The following is an 18705-nucleotide window of genomic DNA, read 5'->3' on the forward strand; positions in this document are numbered from 1 at the left end:
TCAATAATTCATATATACAACAATAAAAGCTAATGCTGCTTATACAATATTTGGAATTGTATAACGACAGCATTAACAGTATTGATTGCATTTTATACTTTAAAATACCAACTCAATAGATTTCATAGAATATATAATAAAAAAATACTACCTTGTTATCTGATCCACTTGTGACAAAAATAAAATTTTCAAACAAAATAAGATAATAACAATAATAATTATAATTACAATAATAATAATAATAATAATAATAATAATAATAATAAAACGATAATAATAATAAAAATACGATAATATTGATTAAATGTCTACAAATTATTCAAAATTTAGGTAAAAATTTTTCAATTTGAGAAAAAAGTTTTTTTAAAAATAGTATTTGAAATAAATTGTCAATAAATTGTTAACAAATTGTCACAAGTGGAGCAAAAAATAATAAAAAATAATTTAAAAAGTTAATTTTGCTCTTACCCCTTGATTTCTTTTTCTCTTGATCGTACATGATGACAACTTCCATGACCTTGCCAAAGCGAGTGAAAAATGACCTTAAATCGGTTTCAGTTACGTTACTTGGTAAACCACCGAGAAACACTTTAGGAAATCCTCCACTGCGTTTGGGTTTTTGCAAAGTGCGTGGATTGCATGGTTTCGGATCAATCTGGATTTTTTTGAAAATTAATTTTTATTTTAGTGATAATTCATATTCATATCAACTTCCTTAAATAATTAAGGAAAATCGATAATTTAACAATTAATAAAAATTAAATAATTAAAATTTTAACGAAACATATGAAAACGATTTTTCCAAAAGTTTCGTGCGTTCAAGTAAACGATATTTTCTTACTTCTTTTAGTATTTTCTTCCAAAAACAATTTTGTAAATTAAAAAAATTAATTTTAAACTAAGTAAAAGTTTAATTTTAATTTAATTTTTTTTTTGGCAGTAATTTTTTTAAATATTAAAGCAGAAGAAAATTTCTTTCATTTGAACGTTAAAAACCAGGAAAATCGAAACAAAATTTGATCCATAAGTTTTGAACGTTCAAATGAAGGAAATATTTTTTACTAAGACAATTTTTTTTTATAAATTTTCAATTGTCATTAGAATTAAATTTTATAAACTTAAATTTAACATTTAGAAACATTAAGATTAATTTTTTGGATACAATTTTTTTGATACAAAGCGAAATTATTGTAATAAAATTTAAGAAAAAAATGTCGTTCATTTAAAGGTTTAGAACGTTTATGATCAACGATCGGAAGAAAAAAAATACTTTTTACTCCAAGAATATTTACTTTTTTTTACAAATTTTTATTTTCTAATTTATTGATAGAAAAATATTGTGAAAATTTTTTTTTTCGACAAAAATTTGAAGGAAAAGTATTTTTTCTTCTAAATTGTTGATTAAAAACATTGTGAAACTTACAAACGTAACATAAACAAAATTGTTAATATATTAATTAATCAAATTGTAAATTTAGTCAAGTTATTGTAAAATATAAATTTAGTAAAGTTATTGAAAATTTAGTTAATTTATTGTAAATTTAGTCAAGTTATTGAAAATTTAGTTAATTTATTGTAAATTGAGTTAAAATTATTGAAAATTGAGTTATTGAAAATTTAGTTATTTTATTTTAAATTCAGTTAAAATTATTGAAAATTGAGTTAAAATTATTGTAAATTTAGTCAAGTTATTGAAAATTTAGTTAATTTATTTTAAATTCAGTTAAAATTATTGAAAATTTAGTTAGAATTATTGTAAATTTAGTCAAGTTATTGAAAATTTAGTTATTTTTTGTAAATTCGGTTAAAATTATTGAAAATTTAGTTAAAATTATTGAAAAAATTACTCCAAAGTGGAGAAAGATAAACGCATGAAGGGAAATAAATTTACTGAAGGGAAACGGAACTTACAGTTCGTCCATCAAGTTGGTGCGGTCCATTTTGCAAAACTAAGGAGACATTAGCAGGATCACTGAATGTGACAAATCCAAAGCCACGACTGCGACCGGATTCGCTATTCTTCATTACAACACAATCAATAACCTCGCCATATCGGCCAAAGTAACGCTGCAAATTTTCTTGGGTTGTCTCCCACGACAAACCTCCAACGAACAGTTTTCTGTAAACAAAAAAAAATGTCTTCACTCTGCAATTTTTTCTCAAAAAAGAAATTTTCTTCAATCATTTCAAACTTTTTCCTTTTTCAAAGATATTTAAATTTTCCCTACATTTATCAATTTATTATTAGAATTACAGAAAAATAATAATTTATTATTAGAATTCCAGCAAAAGAAGTAAAACAAAAGAAAAAATTTGAGCAATATTTTTGAATAGATTTTGAGAAGATAACATTTTTACTACAAAAAAAACTGCGAAGCATCTTTGAAAACAAAAAAAAAAACAATAAAACCTAGAGAGAGAGAATAGAAATCATTTCGAAACACAGATTTATCTAAGAAAAATAGTCTTATACGATAAGGATACGGATAAGGATGCTATCAAATAGTAAAAATTTCGGGCAAAGAGCATAAAATACCGGCACTCAGTATTCACCGGCTTTTAAGATCAACATTCCTTTATGCACAATTTCTCCTCGTAAGTGCAATAGAACTCAACACCGATTGGACACATTTGACGACATCCCAACTGCGATTGGAGCAAAGAGCAGACTCGCCACGAAGGATGAAATGAAAGGACGCACGGGAAGTCGGCATTTTCTTCAACTAACACACGATCTCCATTATGAGTAATCGCGTCAAAAGTTTTACTTTTTCTCACCGAGAAATTACAATATTCCTTCAAACCCCACGCCAATAGAGAGTTAAAAAATCAAATACAAATCAAATCAATGAAAAATGCATCAAAACTAATCGAAACCGGCATTTTATCTTTTACGTCTTTTATAAAGATAAAGAGACTAGAGCCCCGTCAAATATATACACATTTAGAATAGAAGTCAAAAACACGCGTCTAATTACTCACGATAGGGAGATAATAATTAAAAAAACCACTTCATAGAATATCATGAGAAAATAAAAATGCAGTTACATGATGAAATTCCTTGTAAATCTATTGCAATAAATTTGTTAGATGTCTCGCGTATTAAAACTGATTGTTCCGGAACGCTCGACCGATTTCTAAAGTGAAAGAAATGGGGATTTTAGATTGCAAATAAAGATTAAAACAACTTACCCCTTTTCGTCGTCGTCCATTTCGTTTTTCACTCGCATAATATTTCACTTATAACTACAAAATCTCAGGTAGATTTTAAATGCTTGTGGGAATATGGCACGATGCTTTAGCGCGGACCAGCGCGGATGAGGGTAATGGCTTCCACGATGAACGCAACGAACAGAATGTAAACGTAACGAAGAGACGCGCGTCACTTCCGGTACTGCCGAGTCAATACAGCAACTGAACAGGTACGTACCACGCTAAAAGGGGCCCTTCCCTTCTGAATTTCTACCAACCGCTTTTTTTATTTACTCGTTTTTAATATTTATCATCGATCAAATTACTTGTTTATAAAATAGTCAAAAATTGTCAAATATTAAATTTCCCAGTAGATATTCATTACCACAAATTGTTATTAATGTCGTTATATTTCAACTCAACGGCGTCGAAAACCGGTTTTTCATATAAACTTTGCATTTTTTCTTTTCATTATAATTATATATATTTTACTTATTTTAATCCTATTGTTTGCAAAGTTGCTTTAATCGGTTTGATGTTTCTTAACTGAATAATAATTACGTTAGTAAACAAAAGCTTAAAAAAAAGAAACCTAACCTTAAAATTCTTTGAAAAAGTTAGTAAAACAAAAGAAGTGAAAAAAACAAGTATCTATTTTCCACTTATATTGTTTACATAGTTTTCATACTTTTTTCATTTCTATTATTTTAATGATATTAATAATACTTAAATTTTTCTTTTTTGTACTTTAGATCTTAGAAAATAATCGATTTCCTACATGTGCTTATGAGACGCGAAAATACTAAATATTTTTAAATACCGAATATACAAAAAATTATTTTATATTAACTTCATATAAGGTTTTTATTTAATATTTATAATTTTATAGTTAACAATCTTTTCCGGTAATAACAATAATTGGAAATTTTATTAATCCATTTATTAACGTAGTCACCCCCGCCATTTTATTATTACACGTAACGCGGGAAATTTAAAATTAAAATTGCATATAACGTACAAAAATAATTGTTATTAACAATTAACGAAAAGTAATGTTATTAACAATTTTTTCGAATAGTAGCAATATTCGTTGAGATTTTTTATTTAACTTATAGTAACTATTATTTTATTAGCTTTCGCATTTTGTCGGAAAATATTTTCAGGAATTCACATTTGTAAATGTGTTTGCCTACCGTTAGGAGCAAAGGAAAAATTTTGACAATTTTATCAGGTGTCAAGTACAAAACATGGTTTTTGTAAGTATTTTTATTAACGGTTTTCGTAAATTAATTAAATTGAATTGTGTTATAGATTGTAAATTATTACATAATGAATCATGCAATTGATTGCAAAGCTATTCTCTTTATTTCTTTCTATTACCAATTGACCACAGAGTTGGCTAATTAATTGTTTTTATTGAACCATCAAAGGGGAATTCATAAAAAGAAATACAGGATAAAAATAAAAATTTATTTAGTTTTATTTTAGTGGCGCCATTGTCGTTTTTCCTTTTTTAATTAGAACTAATTTCTAACCAAAAATTTTGTTTATTCTCAGTAAACAAAAAAAAGTCAGTTCTTTTTTGCTCTAATTATTCTTTTCAGTTATTCTTGGTCTTTAAAATTTTAATCAAGTTCTTTGCAATCTCATCCACTTAATATTCTTCCACTCAATATAAATATCTTGAGAATTGTATAATAATTTCGTTTCCGTTACGTATTTTCTCGACACGTGCGAAGTGCAATAACGTGCATTTGTTTGGAACGAAAATATTATTCTACGGAAGTATCAAATTATTTACAACATTCGTATTATACAAGTGAAGAAGAAAACTACAATTAAAGGATTATTCTCTTTATTAAGTAGCCAAGGTTTCCATGATATTTTTTTACTCTCTTTGTTATTCAAATCGTTCAAATTGAAAGAAATAAAAAATACAGTTAAAATGAAATAAGAACAATAAAAAGAATTTTACATATTCAATCATTTAATTTTAGCATTTCGAATTTTTTTGTCGTTTGCTTTAAATTTGTTTTTTATTAAAGGGAATAAAATTTAATTTTCGACATTTGAAACAAAAGTTGCATTTAAATAAAAATAATTTTTTGGCAGTAATAAATATTTGTTAAAATTTAGGTTATGTCATTTAAATATTGTTTTTATTGACGAAAATTGTATTTTTTATTAAAATTATTCAAATTCAAGTTAAAAATATTAAAAATTACATTTTGACGCTTTTACCGAAATTGATTGAATTGAATTCAAAATCGTTTTGTTTTTCTTTATTTAAAATTAATTATTATTATTATTATGCAAATTACCAAATTTTTCATTTTCAAATATGAATTTTTAAATACTTTCATATTCAAACTTTAAAAAAATTAAATTATTAACTAATTTGCTAATTAATTATTCTTACTTATTAATTTGCAAAATTATAATAAAATCCTTTGCAAGAATTCAATTATTTCCATAAATAATAACACATTCTTCGTAAGAATTCAATTATTTTCAAAAATAGTAAAAAATTTTGCAAAATAACAATTATTTTGAAACAAAATTTTAATTTTAATTTTTTTTCCGTGCAGGAACTAAAATTTTCAATATTTTCAATGTAAAAACTTTTGAAATTTAATTATTTCTAAAAATTACAACTGCAGTTGTATTTTTTAGAATTTTTAAACAAAATTATTCTAAACTTTAATAATTTTTTAGAAAAAATATTTCAATGTTTTACATTCACAACAATTAAAATTTCAAAGAATTCAATTTAAAAGCTTTTGAAATTTAAAAAAAAAATAATTTCTATTGTATCGTTTATAATATTCAATTATTTCCCAAATTTTCAGATAAAATTCTTAAAAAACACGATTATATTTAAAAATAATTTTAAATTATATTTAACTAGCAAATATTACGCGCGGAACGTGATATTCAATTTTTATTATTATTATTATTATTATTATGCAAATTACAAAATTTTTTAAAATCTTTTTATGCTTAATTTTAATTTATATAAAAATAGTAAATTTAATCAAGAAATCGGTGAGATCAAATACGCTAAAAATAATCACGTAGTTAATTAAATTGTGTCCCACACGTGTCTCTCATTAAACTGTGGTATCCGTCTTTCACTGATAAGACGAATACAATAGACAAGACTGATTCCTTCTCTTAATTAACAATAAATAATCTCATATATTTCCAGACGATGAAAGAACTCCTTCTTCACCGACAATCTAGATAAGAAGAGGATTTTTTTTCGGATGCTGCAAAATCCTGGTTCAGGGTCAGTAAAAATACAATAAAAGTCAGAAATGGATCAATGGCAAAGGTCAGCTCTCGCGATGTTGCGCCTTTTACCTGGAGGGATACTTTTTTATTGTCAAGGATTCAAGGTTTGGATCGAATAATGAAACCAAGAGGAATCAGGAATATAAAATCACAGTTACTGAGGAGCATGCACAACATAGAGCTCTCTCGTCTGTTTGTTCTTGCTCACGCTCCAACACTCTGGATTAGTTGCCACTGCGGCTTCCTACGAGCCGCACGTTTTCAAGAAGTATATCCGTCAGAGAGAGACTTTCTAATTTTTCAATCTTCTTTTATATATTAGATCATTAAGGTGTTGATAGAAATTTTATTTATCATCAGTGATATAAACAATATTTTTTTTTATTGCAGTGTAACTGGTTGTCCGCGACAAGTTTCTAAGAACTGCGACAAAAACCCCCTGTCTCTAAACAGTGGCATGTTTTTTAGGGGGAACCGTGGCGCGGATGATGATAGTGTGTCGTGACTTTCGGTGAAACCGGTTTTCCTCTTCAAAGAGTTGTGTGTTTTATACGTCACTGGAATCATCCAAGTTATAGGCTTTAACGGGATGAAAACCGGGATTCCGTCTGACTTCGCAACTGTGAGTTTTAGATCTTAAACTAGATCACTATTGAATATTGCATTATTTCTTTTTTATCTCTGTTCAAGAAACAACTGAATTGAATTATTACTTTTTTTTTCAAATGAATTTAATGTTTATTAACACTCGTGGAAACTATAAATCTTTTTAAGTACTTTATGGATCATTTTCAAATTGATGCTATTCTGTTCTTCAATTCAATTCGGAGCAAAATTAGAAAATTAATCTTATTTACAATTTCTTTAAAGATTTTTATGTTCAGTTTCGAACGTTCGAATTAATCGTTTTTTTGTCAGTTTTTTATTTTATATTTTATTTAAAAAAATTATTTCTTCTTCGTAAGTTTAATTAATTTTAATTAATTTCGTAAGTTTTAAACGATCAAATTTTTTTTCTGTTAAAATATTTTCCGAAAATGCTAATTTAGTAAAGTTTACAACGTTTACATTCAACTTTTTAGAAAAAAAATATTTTTCTACATAAATAATACAAAGAATAGTTTTTTTAGATCAAAAATTAATTTCCAGAAGAAATATTTGTGAACAACTTTTATTTTTTTGTCACGAAAAATATTTTTCTTTCAATCGTTGATCATAAACGTTATGAACTTATTTTCCTAGTTTTCGTTCAAAAACGTTCAACTGAACGAATTTTTTTACTTAAATATTTTTGAAACCTAATATTCAAAAAAGAAAAATAGAAATTAAATAATTAGTTAAGAATTAATTTTTTCAACATAGGAAATAATTTTTTTGTACAAAAAAAAATACAATTTAAAAAAATATTGTCGTTGATTTAAACGTTCGAAACATTAGGAGCATTAAATTTAGAATAATTATTTACCTTCGATATTAAATTTCAAATAAAAAATTAAATATAAACGATGAATTTTTGAATTAAAAAAGTCAGTTTGAAAGTTTGGGGATAAAATTAGAAAAATAGGATTTAAACGAGTAAAATCTCATATAAAAATAGAATTAAATTTTTGATAATAAATTCTGAACAGAAGTCTTTTCAAAAATGTATCATCATCATCATTCAAAAAAACGCATTCCTTTGAATTCTAAAGCTCACTTGATTCAAATAGTCGCTGTCACTGACTCATGGAATTTTCTTTTTTCCCATAATAATACATTCCACTGTATTTACATTGCTTTTTTCCATTGTTACACTATCTCTACTGTATATTCTCGTAGATTTTATTTTTTTTATGTATTTTATTTATTTTTATTTAATTTTTACTTTTTATATATTTTTATTTAATTTTTACTTATTTTACATTCTTCTTATTTTTTTTCCCCCCTAAAATCAAGATTCACGAGTTCGATAGACATTTTTTCTCATTAAAAGTATTTAGTAAAATTACCGCGATCGTTGTAAAAAGTAAAAACAGAATTAAACATTTATTATCTTCATAATTTATTTTTTTTATCACTTGACGCGATAAAATTTTTATTTTATGAAGAAAAAAATTAATTTCGTTCAGAACTTTAAGAACTTTTAAAATCGGAATTTTTTATGTTACAAAAATTTTGAACGTTGAATAAAATGAATAAAATATTTTTTCAATTATGAATATTTTCATAAATTACTCACTGAAATATAATTAACAACATTTATTACAAATTCGGGAACTAAAAATTATTTTTCAATACGTGACTCAATATATTATTTAAAGAATAAAATTAAAATTTGAAAGAGAAATAAATAAAATTCGTTCATTTGAACGTTCAAAATTTTAAGAACATCTAAAATCGAAATTTTTTCTATATATAGAAAATATATATAAAAATAAAAGAATTTTAATTATTTTAATTTTTTTTAATTTTAATTTATTTAATTTAATTATTTCGTGCCAAAAATTTCGTTCTAAAAATGTTGAACGTTCAAACTGAATGAAATATTTTTTTCAATTATGAATATTTTGATAAATTTCTCACAGAAATAAAATTAAAACATTAATTAAGAATTTGGAAACTAAAATTATTTTTCAATACGTGACTCAATATTATTTTTAATAATAAAATTAAAATTTGAAAGAGAAACAAATTTCATTTCATTTGAACGTTCAGAACTTTAAGGACTAACATCGAAATTTAATATTTGATAGAATATTTAATAGAAAATATAATATTTAAGAAAATATATAGAAGCAAAATAATTTTAACTATTTTCATTTTTTTAAATTTTAATTTAATTTAATTTAATTTAATTTAATAATTTCGTGTAATATTTCTTTGTTATGTAAAAGGGCCCGTATTATTGACGATGTTTGATATATTTTCGAAGATATTCAATATCAGATGATACTCTTGTAATTTTATATTAAGTCTTACATTGTTTCGCTGCGAAAGAAGCGACTCATGTTGCAATATATATGCAATTTCATTGCAAAGTAAGGGAAGTATTTTTTGCCATACATATGATTGTATCACATAAAACATATACACGTTACTCTTAATCACTTAATAGGAGAATGAGGGTTTTATTGCTCCTGACGAGTAAAACAAAGTCTACACCACAATGAGAGGAACTTACATAAAGAATAATTTCAAACTCATATTTAACGTTCGAATGAATAATTACTACCTTTTAATGTTCAGCTCGTTCAGCACAATAGTTTTTAGAGACATTCATTTTGTCAGCTTTTTCTTTCTTCATATTCCCGAATAAAAAAAATATTTCGATTTCAAAAAATATTTCTAACTCCACCTTTTTTTTTATAAATTTACTCTTTTTTTATTTTCCACTTTTTTTATAAATTTACTCTTTTCTATTTACCCTTTTTTTTATACATTTACCCTTTTATTTCTATTCATTTACATTTACTTTTTTATTGCTGTTTGTTACATATAATGATATAATCTCGTTTTATGGGTAAATTTGTTAGCAAAATGATTGTATTGTAGAAAAAAAGGAGTCGTTTTTGTTAACAAGAACACTACAATCAAGTTTTTTCACGCAGTAAAGAAACGATGAAATATTCTCCTATATAACCATTACGGCGATTAGACCTTGAAGACAATTTAAGAAGCGTTCGAGAACAGAGTTAATGAGCTTCCCGGTGAAAATTCTCAGGAACTCGCTTATATGAGATTCAGTCGTGAGAATGTTGCTGAATTCAAAATTGCATGATCAACTGTACAATCGTGTTAGACAAAGTCTCATAATCATAACAGCCGTAACTTCTTCTTCTTCTATCAAGAAACTATAGAATTTATTAAATTTACATTTTTTTCCTATATGGAAAATTACATTATTAATCTTTTCCTCAAAGTCGTGTTTAAACATTTTCTTTAATAACCAAAAAAAAAAACTAGAATTGAATTAAAAATTTACTGCATTGTGAATTAAAGATTGTTACGGACAATTCAGCCACGGGCGAAACGAATACTTTTTATTTTTTACTTTAGGTTTACAATTGTTTACTAATTTACTTTCTAGAAATTGAAATTGAAACGGTAGAAACTAACTAAAATTAGTTAAATTAATTAATTAATAATATTAATAAATAATAAATTAATCAATTTATTAATTTTACTAAATTTCCAGTAGATTCATAATAAAAGTAAAAATATAATTTTCATTTAAGTAAAAAATAAAGTCACTGTGTTTTTATTCAGTTTTACAAGAGTGTATTTTTAAATTAATTTTGACACAGATAGTAAAATTATTGCATTCGAAATACGTTAAATAATGGTCTTACTATTTTTCAGATAGACGATTCACAATAAAAGTAATTTCTACGCCGAAAAAAAAGATTAGAGAACAAAGGCGTTTTAAACATTAATCATGAAATGATCAATGAACTGTGAACTGTCGCTGTTCAATTCTTTCCCAGAAAGTAAAAATACCACAGAGTTAATATACCTTGAATATCGATTGGTTTATAACGGCTTTTAAATCTTTATTTTTTAATAATAGAGAAGAAAGCTGCTATCAATTCATTGTCAAGGTAGATTGTTCAAAGTCTACAACAATTTTTCAATTTGAAAATTAATTTTAGTTTCTGAATTCTAAATCGTAAATTTATTCTAAATTCGAAATTCAAAATTCAAAATTAAAATCTAAAAATTCTAAAATCGAAATTTAGTTATTACATAAATAATTACGTAAAAATTTTATGATTGTTGATTTTCCAAATTTATTGATTGTCAGTTTCTCGAAAAATTCCGAGTATGAGTAATTAAAGTAAAAAAAAGAAAACAAACCAACTTGCAAAGAGTTTTAGACTGCTGAGCATGCATTTGACCCCATTTTTTTAAAGACAAACGTAAACTGAATGATCTAACCGTTTTCATAACGGCTTACTTTTTCCTCTTCTTGAACTTGTAATCGATAAAATTATTCCCATTATTTATGGGTTTCGTTTAATTGCGTAACTTTCTCATACCAAATGGAACAATTTTCCTTATCTTCTCTTATAAATATAGTGTATAGAACACACAGCGGGTAAAATAAATTGGAATTTGATTTCCTGCTTCCTTTATTGTTATCTAATTAATTAAAGAATTATGAGAATAATTTTAGTTAAGATTAATTAACTTCGAGACTTTATTTTTCAGAAACTCGATCAAAATAATTTTTCATTTATACGAAATGTTTACTAATAATTTGTTCTTTATGCGAATTTTTTTTCTTTTAACTAAATTCAACTAAATTAATTTTTAAATTATGCGAATTTCTTTTCTTTCAACTAAACTCAACGAAATAATTTTTTCATTCGTGCGAATTTTTTTTTTTTTGAACTAAATATATCTAACAAGAACTGTTAATATTAGAAATTGATTTGAAAAAGAATTTTAATTCAAATTTTAGAAAATATTCCGAAAATTTGGAAAAATTGTTGTTCTATTTTTTCAAAAGGTTTTACATTAAAAGTATTTAAAAATTTTAATTCTTGATGGAGAAATAAATAGATAGTAATAAATATTCAAATATTTATTTAACAAAAGATATTCAATTTTTTGATAATTTAATTTGGAAATTGTGAAAAAATTTGGTTTTTAAAACATTGTAATTAAAATTTTTTGGAGATAATTAAATTCCCGAAAATAATTTCAAAAAATTAAAAAAAATTGTAAATTTTGTCAAATTATAAAATTTGACAATTATGAAAAAATTTTATATTTTACAGAATTTTATTTTTTTACTTTTAAAAATTATTTTTAAATATAATCGTATTTTTTAAAAATTATAACAAAAAATTTATAAAATAATTAAATTTTACCAAAAACTTTTTGTTATTCAATTATCATTAAATTCTAATAAGAATTGATGTAAAAAAGAATTTTAATTGAAATTTTTAAAAATAATAGATTAATATTAAAGTTTTGTATAATTTTGTTTAAAAATTCTAGAAAATAATTAAATTTTGAAAGAATTACAGTTGTAATTTTCGAAATATTTAAATTTCAAAAAGTTTTACATTGAAATTATTGAAAATTTTAGTTTCTGTGAAAAAATAATTAACAATATAAATATTTAAATATTAACTCAAGAAAAATTATTGAACTTTTAAATTTTAAATTATATTTAATAGAATTTAATGTAGAAATTCTAAAAAATGAGTTTTTTTGAAAAATTGTAATTAAAATTCTTTTCGAAGATAATTTAATTCCCGCAAATAATTTTAAAAAATTGAAATAATTAGAAATTTTATCAAATTTTGTTGAAATAAATTTTGTATTGCAAAAAATCTTAATTTTTTTACTTTTAAAACTGATTTTTAAATATAATCGTACTTTTGAAGAATTATATTTTGAAAAATTGTATTTTTAATAAAATCATAAATTTTTATTAAATTTCAAAAAAAACTTACAAATGGCCTTAAAAATTCACGCCCGAGAAAATAATTTAAAAAATTGAAATAACTGGAAATTTTATCATATTTCATTGAAATAAATTTTATGTTGCAAAAAATTTTATTTTTTACTTTTAAAAATCATTTTTAAATATAATCGTATTTTTGAAGAATTTATACTTCGAAAAATTATATATTTTTAATAAAATACTAAATTTTCATAAAATTTCAAAAAAAAAAAAAAAACTTACAAAAATAAAAAAAGTTACAAAAAACAAAAGTTTTTGTAACTTTTTTTATTTTTGTAAGTTTTTTTTAACAGTGGGTCTTAAAATTTCATATCACAATTTACAAATATTATACTTGTAACAAAAAACAAAAATGGATAAAGTTATTAAAATAAATTTTCTTCTTTGTAGGTCGCATCGCCAGAAAAGGGAAAATTCTAACGGAAACTGTCGATCCTGCTTTCATTTAGAAAGAAAAACAATTTTATTCTTTTGTTGAAAAAAGAGTGTAACAGAGAGCATCTGGTAGCCAAAAGCCATAAAACTTAGCCGTATGTGGATGCAGATATACACAGCTTCTTCGAAGTATCTGGTTACTCAAGGAGGGAAACCAGTTGCCTGGATTTTACTGAAGCGATGTTACACTCAAAGAAAATGAACCAGAATTTTTTTCTGTTTTTTCTTCTCATCATTCTAGAGTCAAGATTATGGAGCTACTAATGGCACTGATAACATCCTAATTCGGTAAAAACTCTTTCTCAATATCTTCTCTTATCTTCATATTACAAGACAACTTTCACCACACATGTGTATAAGAAATCTAGAAATGATAAGCTATAAATAAATTCTGTTTTTTTAATTAAGAAAAAAAAGTGGAAAAAATCTTAAATAGCTATTTAAAAAACGGGGCGTATAAACTCAAGGAAACCTGAGATAAAAATTACTAAATTTTTCAAATTTCAAATTTTTTTTTATTTATTTATTAATTTATTTATTTATTCAAAAATAAGTTCCTTTTGGAAATTTTTCTAGAATTTGTTTATAATTAGTAACTATATTTTCTTTACCTTGTATGAAAAAATTTCTAAGTTTAAAAACTCTGGGAAAAATGATTATTTTTATAAGTTTTTCTTAAAAATATGGGAAAAAGGGAGAAAATTTATGATTGTAGGTGTTTTGGGGGATTTGATTAATTTAAGGGGATAAAATAGGGGAAAAAAGAAAAAAAGGGGGATTAGATAAAAGAGGAGGCTAAGTGTGATCTCTGGAAGCTTGTTATTGTCAAAATTCATAAAAACGTAAAAAAAACTAAAAAAAATAAGTGCAGGAATCACGTCAGTAAAATTTTTATTTAAATAGAATGAAAGAAGATACTATTTTTCAAGAAAAATGTTAAAAAATGTTAGATAACAACAATTAACTTGTAAATTAACTAATGTATTGTAATTTTAATCAATTACAATTTTTTATCAACACTTGAAGCTTTAATTGTTAAAAATTTGATTAGATAGATTTTGATAAAGTAAATAAAATAATAAATAAAATGAACTTTGGATTGATAAAATTAAATTTCGTAGCAAAATTTTTTTTCATTAATAAAACTAGGTAAATAGATAATTGTTGAATTTATTGATTATTTTGAAGAAAATAAATATTTTTAACTAGGTAATGCAAATTTTCAAAAAAAAAAAAAAAAAGTAGCTTTTAGTGTCACAAATATAAAAAAATATCCAAATAGTACAGGGTTGCCACAGGTCAGAGAATTTAGGAAAAAGTCAGGGATTTTTATCAAAAAGTGCTGGAAAAAACTAAATTTTTTAGAATTCATAAGGAAATTCTGAATTTTGGTGTCTTTTAAAGAACTTAGATTTTTGAAAAATTTTAATAATTCAAATTCTTCTGAAATTAGTGACATTTTTCAATATGCATTTAATTAATTCTTGAAAATAATTATTGATTTATAGAAGAATTTTAGTTAAAAATATACTAAAAGAAATTGAATTTTAGAGAAGTTACAAATGATTGCAGAAATTCAATTATTTTCAAAAATAATGAAATTCTTCACAGAAATTTAATTATGTTCAAAAATTTTTTTAAATTCTCGCAAAAATAGCAATTATCTTTTATAAATAATAAATTTTTTTTCCGAAATTCAATTATTTTCAAAAATTTTGATAGAATTCTTAGCAAAAATTCAATTATTTTCAAAAATTTTTCCCAATTCAATGATTTTCAATATCTACTGTATTTTAATAAAATTTTCCAAAAGAATTCAATTATTTAAAAGAAATTTTAATAAAAAATTCAATTATTTTCAAAAATTTTTCCCAATTCAATGATTTTCAATATCTACTGTATTTTAATAAAATTTTCCAGAAGAATTCAGTTATTTAAAAGAAATTTTAATAAAATTCTACGCAAACATTTAATTATTTTCAAAAATAATAAAAATTTGACATGAATTCAATTATTTACAAATTTTTTATAAAATTCTTCGCAAGAAATCAATTATTTAATAAATTATTTATTTTTGTATTTAAAGAGTTAAATTATTTTTCCAAATAATAACATTTAATAATAAAATTTTTAACGAGAATTCAATTATTTAAAAAATTTGAATAAAATATTCTTCACAAGAATTCAAATATTATCAAAAATAATGAAATTTTTAATACAATTTTAATCAAATTCCTCGAAAAATGTAATTATTTTAAAAAATTTTATTTAAATTCGTCAATAGAATTAAATTTTTTTACAAATTTGTTGATAAAATTCTTGGGGAGAATTGAAAATTCATTTTTGAGAAGCATTCAATTATTCAATAGGGTAAGTGTGTCAATTGTGGCGGGTGCTCCAATTATGGCGACTTTGTAAAAAATAGAATTATTTACTATTTTAGAATAATATAGTTATTTGAAAATGATAGAAAAAGTTATTTTCGACCTTACTCGATATAATTGTACGAAAAAAAACACATTTGAACTATTATTGGTTTAATTATTTAAGTACAAAAATTGTGCCCCGCCATAATTGGCACATTTTCATTGAATGTGCGTGCTCCAGTTATGGCGCGCAACACAACCTCTAAATACACGTTATTTTCCCCGCCGTAATTGGCGCGCCGAAATTGACTCAACCGCGCCATAATTGACGTTTTTAATCCTAATTCTTATTGCTTTAATTTTGTTTAAATAATTAATTTTTATAAAGTTTTTATAAAAGTTTTATTATCTATATGACACGGGCTTTTAGTTTAATAAGCCATAAATTTACTTCTTTCATTATAATTTTTGAATTTTCTATTTCAAAGACGGCTAAACCAGAACCGCGCCATAATTGGCACACTTACCCTAAATGATTTATTTTTGTATTTATATATAATTGAATTCTCGTAGAATTTTCTAATAAAAATTTATTTAAAAATGAATTTTAGTTAATATTTTAGAATATAATTGAAAATTAAATGCGTTCTAGTTTGAATTTTTAGAAATAATTAAATTTTGAAAAGGTTTCAAATTAAAATTTTTGAAAATCTTAATTCTTATGGGAAAATAATATTGATTAAATATTGGTTTCAAAATGAAGTTATTGACGTTCTTGAATTTTTTTACAATCAAAGAAATTTGTAAATAAATGTAATGGAAAATTTTGTTGAGCATCTAATTATTTTTAGTGTGAATCGCAGAATATTCTTTAGGGTCAGGGAAGAAGTCAAATTTTTGTCTGTAAATCAGGGAAAAGTCAAGGAGAAACCAAATAAAATTTTTGTGGCAATCCTGTAGTAGGAAATCATAAAAATGTATAGCAAATAATATATTTTAGTACATGAGTACCTAAAATCTAGAATATTTATTTTATTTTTTTCATTTAAAGTTTAGGAATTCGTTGTCGACGAAATAAGGACAATGGGAACCGAGAATGAGAAAAAGTGGAAGCTGCTTTCATCGAAAAAATCAGAATTTTTGCGAGGCCCACATGAACATCCATGGAAAAGGTGACGACAGCTAAGCCAGTAATGCGTAAACGACGTGGATTAGCCAGTGCCATTTTGGGCCTAACTCTAGGTCTTCTTTTGGGTTTTATAATCCTAAATCATCGAATTTCCGCTCCCTCTGTTATTAATCGTTTCAATTTCACATTTCCAACGAATATGGAGCAAAAGAATGATATCACATCATCTGGATTCACGGATGAACGATCAGTGAATGCCTCATCTTCATCATTAAATTTAGTTTTCGTCGGTGTGATGACTGCCCAAAAATATTTAGAAAATCGAGCGAAAGCCGTTTATGAAACATGGGGAAAAGAAGTACCAGGAAAAATAGCATTTTTTGCCTCTGAATTCTCAACGGTACCTGACAATTGTCCAGATTTACCATTAGTCTCACTTCCCACTGTTGACGATAGCTATCCACCACAAAAGAAATCTTTTCTTATGCTCCAATATATGTGGAATAATTTCGGTGAGAAATTCGAGTGGTTTTTGAGAGCCGACGACGATGTTTATGTGAGAACCGATAGATTGGAAAAGTTTCTACGATCCGTTGATTCGAGGAGGGCAATGTATATTGGTCAAGCCGGAAGGGGAAACTCAGAGGAGTTTGGTTTATTATCATTGGAGTATGATGAAAATTTTTGTATGGGAGGACCTGGTGTGATTATATCGAGGGAGACGTTAAAAAGAATTGTGCCACATATTAAATATTGTCTTAAGAATTTATACACAACACATGAGGACGTTGAACTTGGGAGGTGTGTGAAAAAATACGCTGGGATTCCTTGCACCTGGAGTTATGAGGTAATTAATCAAAGTATAAAAATTTACATTTTCATTTCCTCATCTAATTTAATAATAAAATTCATTATTCTAGTGTAAGGAAGGCGTGCGATTAAATAAATAGAAAGTAAACGAAATAATAGAGGATTACTACGAAGGCAATAAATCAGATTCGGAGAAATTTATTTTCGAGAAATAAGACAAATTATTGAACGATTTAATTATTATCAAAAATATACAAATTAATTATTAACAAATTTTCTCTATCGAATTACACAGGGCTCGAACTAGGGTCCATAAATTTGCTAAAACTCCGTGAAAATCCGTTTATTTTTAAAAAAAAAGTCCGTAGAGTCCGTAATTTGATTCAGAAAAGACGAAAATTTCGAAAATTATACGATATAGTTTGGAGAATTTTAGAGAAATTACAAATAATTGCAGAAATTCAATTATTTTTAAAAGTAATAAAATACTTCGCGAAAAATTCAATTAGGTTCGAAAATTTTTTAACATTCACGTCAAAATTTCAATTATTTTTAGAAATAATAAACTTCTTGCCAAAATTTCAATTATCTTTATAAATAATAAAATTCTTCTTTGAAATTCAATTATTTTCAAAAATTTTAATAAAGTTTTTGGCAAAATTCTACAGGAATTCAATTATTTTAAAAATTTTTAATAAATTTCTTCAAAATAATTCAATTATTCTTATAAATAGATAATATAATTTTCACAGGAATTCAATTATTTAAAAATTAAAATACAAAATTTCATAAAATTTATGGAAAAAAATCAATTATTTAAAAAGATTTTAATAAAATTTGTCGCAAGAATTCAATTATTTTTAAAAAATTTAATGAAAATCTCTTCAAAATTTCAATTATTTCTATAAAAAATTTAATAATTCTTCTCCGAAATTCAATTATTTTCAAAACTTTCAATAAAATTCTTGGCAAAATTTCAATTATTCTTATAAATATAAATCTTCTCCGAAATTAAATTATTTTTA

At 24.2% G+C, this 18705-nt stretch overlaps 2 protein-coding genes across 7 annotated transcripts in view; one reads left to right on the top strand and one right to left on the bottom strand.

The window, feature by feature from the left end:
* Positions 1-3363, bottom strand: part of LOC122505106 (heterogeneous nuclear ribonucleoprotein 27C) — a 53059-nt gene extending 49696 nt beyond the window's left edge. Inside the window, exons 1-3 of one of the 3 annotated variants that reach the window (XM_043616563.1) lie at positions 3193-3362; positions 1912-2119; positions 469-655 (exon numbers count right to left, since the gene is read on the bottom strand). In XM_043616563.1, coding sequence (XP_043472498.1) covers positions 469-655; positions 1912-2119; positions 3193-3230 — 433 coding nt within the window. In that variant the 5' untranslated portion in view covers positions 3231-3362. Of the gene's footprint in view, positions 1-468; positions 656-1911; positions 2120-3192 lie in introns of all 3 variants that reach the window. The other 2 variants (XM_043616562.1, XM_043616564.1) reach the window with 2 other exon arrangements.
* A 3138-nt stretch (positions 3364-6501) lies between these two features.
* LOC122505105 (chondroitin sulfate synthase 1) overlaps positions 6502-18705 on the top strand; it is a 32181-nt gene continuing 19977 nt past the window's right edge. The window contains exons 1-4 of one of the 4 annotated variants that reach the window (XM_043616560.1): positions 6502-6817; positions 6955-7108; positions 13331-13663; positions 16793-17717. In XM_043616560.1, the coding sequence (XP_043472495.1) occupies positions 16905-17717 (813 nt within the window). In that variant the 5' untranslated portion in view covers positions 6502-6817; positions 6955-7108; positions 13331-13663; positions 16793-16904. Of the gene's footprint in view, positions 7109-13330; positions 13664-16792; positions 17718-18705 lie in introns of all 4 variants that reach the window. The other 3 variants (XM_043616559.1, XM_043616558.1, XM_043616561.1) reach the window with 3 other exon arrangements.

Source organism: Leptopilina heterotoma, unplaced genomic scaffold, assembly GCF_015476425.1.
Source record: "Leptopilina heterotoma isolate Lh14 unplaced genomic scaffold, ASM1547642v1 Lhet_340, whole genome shotgun sequence".
NCBI classification, from domain to species: Eukaryota; Metazoa; Arthropoda; class Insecta; order Hymenoptera; family Figitidae; genus Leptopilina; species Leptopilina heterotoma.